Here is a 5,028-nt window from a genome sequence, read left to right on the forward strand (position 1 = left end):
CCAGGAGTTCAAAACCAGCCTGACCAACATTGTGAAACCCTATCTCTACTAAAAACACAAAGTTAGCCAGGCGTGGTGGCATGCACCTGTAATCCCAGCTAATCAGGAGGCTGAGGCAGGAGAATCACGTGAACCCGGGAGATGGAGGTGGCAGTGAGTAGAAATCACGCCACTGCACTTCAGCCTGGGTGACAGAGCAAGACTCCACCTCAAAATAAATAAATAAAAAAGGCTTTGAAAGTTAAGGCTTACATTTTATTAGAAGTCAAAACTTTCAAGTTTCAACCAAAAAAGGGCAGTCTTGATTCAAAAACTATTTCATCATGACACCAAAATAAAAGACAAATCTAAAAAAAAATTAAAAATTAAAAAAGACAAATCTTTTAAAAACAGACACATATAGTTAGTGAAGACTTAACAAGACCGTGATCTTACCATATTTTATATTGAATCTAACATGTTACATTTTTTTCCAAATGCTTTCCTTGCCTAACAAAAATGGGGTGTAACCCCATCACAAGAAAAGACCCATACAGGTGAAACCCCGTCTCTACTAACATACAAAAAATTAGCCGGGCGTGGTGGCAGGCCCCTGTAATCCCAGCTACTCAGAGGCTGAGGCAGGGGAATTGCTTGAACCTGGGAGGCAGAGGTTGCAGCGAGCCGAGATTGCGCCACTGCACTCCAGCCTGGTGACAGAGTGAGACTCCATCTCAAAAAAAAGAAAAAAGAAAAGACCCATACAATTCTGAAGTCCCTGTGCTAATTTTATTGCATGGGATGCTATCCTTGCCCTAGTTCATTAATTTCCCAAGGAAATTAGCACTTATAACCCGCTCCTTTATCAAAACAAAGAATTATACACACACACAGTCATGTAACTTTAAAGTCCTACAATCGGATGATGAACTTAACATTCAAAACATTTTTTTTTTTTTTTGAGACGGAGTCTCGCTCTTTCGCCCAGGCTGGAGTGCAGTGGCCGGATCTCAGCTCACTGCAAACTCCGCCTCCCAGGTTTACGCCATTCTCCTGCCTCAGCCTCCCGAGTAGCTGGGACTACAGGCGCCCGCCACTTCGCCCGGCTAGTTTTTTTGTATTTTTTAAGTAGAGATGGGGTTTCACGGTGTTAGCCAGGATGGTCTCGATCTCCTGACCTCGTGATCCACCCGTCTCGGCCTCCCAAAGTGCTGGGATTACAGGCTTGAGCCACCGCGCCCAGCCTCAAAACATTTTATGAGGGATAAAAAATAGTCTTTTTCTATCAGTATGTTCACATTTCCTGGCCTCTCATTGGGAAGCTGTAAGATGTCCTTCAATAAGATCCTGAACACGAGACAGAATAATCTCATTAGAGCTGCTGCAATTTTCTGGACCATACGGTGGGTCTATAGTCAGGACCCCAGCCACGCAGAGAGTCCTTGGAGAATCTCCCTGTTCAGTGATGGGGATGTGGTTCTTCTCAAGCCATTTCTTTAGGCTGTTCTTTCTCTCTTCCAGATCCTCTGGGCTGTATGCTTTGCAGTCTCCAGACGTGAACAAATGCATCAGCTTCTCCCTCACTCTATGGTCCCCTTCATTCACAGTTTCAACAGTCTGCACAGCATGTCCCATAATTCCGGTCACAGACATGCTGCCATCTTCAAGGAAGTTCACAAGGACGATACTTTGGAGGAAAAGTAAGTTCAGAGGCATCATCAACCCAAGTAGGTCACTAAAATAATAGATGACACTCTACTCTGAAATTAATCCTGTCACCAACGAATGCTTCCATTTATTCAACAAACATTCACTAAGGATTCTAAATATGTAAACTTTTTGCCCAGCCTACAGCCAACCATTGTGGGATACAATTAAAGGACTAAACAAGAGTTATGAATGCCTTAAATGTGTATTAGAAAAGAAGGCAGGATAGCCAGGTGTGGTGGCTCACACCTGTAATCCCAGCACTTTAGGAGGCCGAGGTGGGTGGATCATGAGGTCCGGAGTTCAAGACCAGTCTCTGGCCAAGATGGTGAAACCCAATCTCTACTAAAAATACGAATATTAGCCGGGCGTGATGGCAGGCACCTGTAATCCCAGCTACTTGGGAGGCTGAGGCAGAGAATTGCTTGAACCTGGGAGGCGGAGATTACAGTGAGCCGAGATCACACCACTGCACTTCAGCCTGGGCAATAGAGCACGACTCCATCTGCCGGGGGTGGGGAAGAAGGCAGGGTAGACTTAACTTTTAGAGTTAAAAAAACAATAACTAGGCTGGGCACAGTGGCTCACACCTGTAATCCCAGCACTTTGGGAGGACAAGACGGGCAAATCACTTGAGGTCAGGAGTTCAAGACCAGCCTGGCCAACATGGTGAAACCCCATCTCTACTAAAAATACAAAAATTAGTTGGGCGTGGTGGCACACGTCTGTAATCACAGCTACTCGGGAGGCTGAGGCAGGAGAATCACTTGAATCCGGGAAGCAGTGAGCCGAGATCGAGCCACTGAACTCCAGCCTGGGTGACAGAAAAAGGCTCTGTCTCCAAAAAAAAAAAAAAAAAAAAAAAAGGTGAGGTGGCTCACGCCCATAATCCCAGCACTTTGGTTGGGAGGTCAGGTGGGCGGATCACAAGGATCACAAGGTCAGGAGACAGAGACTGCCCTGGCTAACATGGTGAAACCCCATCTGTACTAAAAATATGTGCCTGTAATCCCAGTTACTTAGGAGGCTGAGGCGGGAGAATCACTTGAACTGGGGAGGTGGAGGTTGCAGTGAGCTGAGATCACGCCATTGCACTCCAGCCTGGGCAACACAGCGAGACTCCATCGCAAAAAAAAAAAAAAAGTTTTTGTGGTTACATTTATTTAAAGTCCTTATCTTTTAAGAGATATAGTGAAGTATATATAAACAAAATTATAGGCTGGGGACAGTGGCTCAAGCCTATAATCCTAGCACTTTGGGAGGCCAAGGTGGGCAGATCACCTGAGGTCAGGAGTTCAAGACCAGCCTGGCCAACATAGCGAAACCCCATCTCTACTAAAAATACAAAAAATTAGTGGGGCATGTTGGCACATGCGTGTAACCCCAGCTACTCGGGAGACTGAGGCACAAGAATCGCTTGAACCTGGGAGGCAGAAGCTGCAGTGAGCCAAGATCACACCACTGCACCACTCCAGCCTGAGCAACAGAATGAGACTTCATCCCCCCCACAAAAAAAAAATATATATATATACACACACACATATATATGCGTGTATATATATGTGTGTGTATATATATATGGTAAGAATAATTTATATGCCCCATTTCTATGAAGTTGCCTGGTCTGATAAGGTAATCTATAGTCGGAACAGCATTTAGATTCAAAGGCAGTTAAGTTCTCATATGGAGGCCGGGTACAGTGACTCAGTCTGTAATGCCAGCACTCTGGGAGGCTAAGGCGGGGAGATCCTTGGAGCTCAGGAGTTTGAGACCAACCTGGGCAACACGGCAAAACCCCGTCTCTACAAAAAATACAAAAATTAGATGTGGTGGCGAATGCCTGTAGTCCCAGCTACTCGGGAGGCTGAGGCAGGAGAATTGATCGCTTGAACCTGCGAGACAGAGATTACAGAAGCCAAGATCTCACCACTGCATTCCAGCCTGGGTGACAGTGAGACCCTGTCTCAAACAAACAAAAAATTCTTAGATGAAAATATTAATAATTAGCCTTTCATTTATCTGCTTTGTTTGTCTGTAACATACAGGTAGCACAAAGGGGTGTCAAGATTTCAGACAAGTAGGATGCATACTCACTTGGCAGAGACTGGGTCTGTAGTTAAAACCCATCCTTTATACTCATTCTTCTCACAGGCTGTCACTCGGACCTCTTTGTAAATGTAATCTTGCCATTCTAAGGGGCCTTTCTTCATCCATTCACTCATGATTGCCACCTGGCTAGATCTGAAACAACCACCAGTGCTGGTTAATATATGTTCTACCTAAGCAAATGTCTTATCCCTAATCTCTATCCTATCCTAGAGACAGAGAACATCTGTGATTTGCCTCAAGTTCGTAATAAGTTACTTAACACAATTAATTATTAATGCATGTACTGATAGGAACTGATACTATAGTTGGGGGAAAGAACACGTGTAAAGGCTGCTTGAGAATTTTTGTTTCTCAGGAAAAGGAAAATAGTTAATATGCACAATTCGGCCTAAAGCAGAGGGGACACCAATTTGCTGTGGGTGCAGTCTGAGGAAATTCACCCGGCACAGATCTATTCCGGTGCACAACCACATTCCAAATCGCTTTAACTCTGGCCTGCAGATGATGCTCAAACCCTTCAACTCTGCTTTTCCTTCCATCGACCAAAGTACTTCGTCCCACTCCTCAACTGAAGCAGAGAACTCTCCTGATATCCACCCACGCGCTCTCTGGCTCTGTGTCTCCGCTGGATCCCGCCATCGACAGGCACCCCCGATTTATGACAACTGTCCTTAAAATTTGTTTGAAGGATGCACAAACGAGGGGGCAGCGGCCACAGCTCTAGAGCTTAGATTTCTGTTCCTGTCCTGCAGCCACACGATAACTAAGGCTTTATTCAAAACCAAGTGGTACTTAACATTTAATCCTGACAAACGAGAAAAATACCGGTTAAAAAACTCCTTGCAACACTGGGACTCAGCAACCACGCTTTGAGGAAGGACCGTTGAGAGGAGCCCGCCTGAGACCAGCATGCTTTGCGCCGATCGTCACTTCCTTCCCCCAGAATCCTCTGTTTTGTAGTCCTACTTGGAGGTCTGGGAGTCGCGGGACCTCGAGTGCAGGAGGCGGACAGGGGCTAAGATTCTTCTCTCATAATAATAATAAGCCGCCATCTCCTCTAGGGCTATCCCTCTCCATTGCCACGACGGACATTTCAAATAATCCCTTTTTTTTCTTTAAAGAGGAAAAAGCGGTCGGGCGCGGTGGCTCACGCCTGTAATCCCAGCACGTTGGGATACCAAGGCGGGCGGATCAGGAGTTTGAGATGTGTCAGGAGTTCGAGACCGGTCAGGA

At 45.7% G+C, this 5,028-nt stretch overlaps 1 protein-coding gene across 3 annotated transcripts; it reads right to left on the reverse strand.

Annotated features, from left to right (window-relative positions):
• Nucleotides 1-233: 233 nt before the first annotated feature.
• On the reverse strand, nucleotides 234-4,780 carry GEMIN6 (gem nuclear organelle associated protein 6). Of its 3 annotated transcripts, none has more exons than XR_004428370.1 (4): nucleotides 4,621-4,780; nucleotides 3,781-3,927; nucleotides 1,234-1,666; nucleotides 234-926 (listed from the first exon to the last, which is right to left on the reverse strand). XR_004428370.1 is itself a non-coding variant. In XM_033175958.1 (3 exons), the coding sequence occupies exons 1-3, from the start codon at nucleotides 4,704-4,706 to the stop codon at nucleotides 1,291-1,293; spliced, it is 609 nt and encodes a 202-aa protein (XP_033031849.1). In that variant the 5' UTR covers nucleotides 4,707-4,780; the 3' UTR covers nucleotides 1,227-1,290. The 3 variants fall into 3 exon arrangements, 1 of the variants encoding a protein (XP_033031849.1); XR_004428371.1 differs by having other exon boundaries at nucleotides 4,593-4,681; XM_033175958.1 differs by lacking the exon at nucleotides 234-926 and having other exon boundaries at nucleotides 1,227-1,666.
• Nucleotides 4,781-5,028: the final 248 nt, after the last annotated feature.

Source organism: Trachypithecus francoisi, unplaced genomic scaffold, assembly GCF_009764315.1.
Source record: "Trachypithecus francoisi isolate TF-2019V2 unplaced genomic scaffold, Tfra_2.0 Lachesis_group17, whole genome shotgun sequence".
Taxonomy (NCBI): domain Eukaryota; kingdom Metazoa; phylum Chordata; class Mammalia; order Primates; family Cercopithecidae; genus Trachypithecus; species Trachypithecus francoisi.

What these genes read in the sequence shown, in the direction of transcription:
- GEMIN6 (XM_033175958.1), bottom strand. Translation starts at nt 4,706, where the DNA reads ATGCTGGTCTCAGGCGGGCTCCTCTCAACGGTCCTTCCTCAAAGCGTG. An exon ending in TGCAAGGAGTTTTTTAACCG is followed by an intron (nt 3,928 to 4,620) that starts GTATTTTTCTCG and finishes TGGTTGTTTCAG; the next exon opens with ATCTAGCCAGGTGGCAATCA. An exon ending in ACAGACCCAGTCTCTGCCAA is followed by an intron (nt 1,667 to 3,780) that starts GTGAGTATGCAT and finishes TTTCCTCCAAAG; the next exon opens with TATCGTCCTTGTGAACTTCC.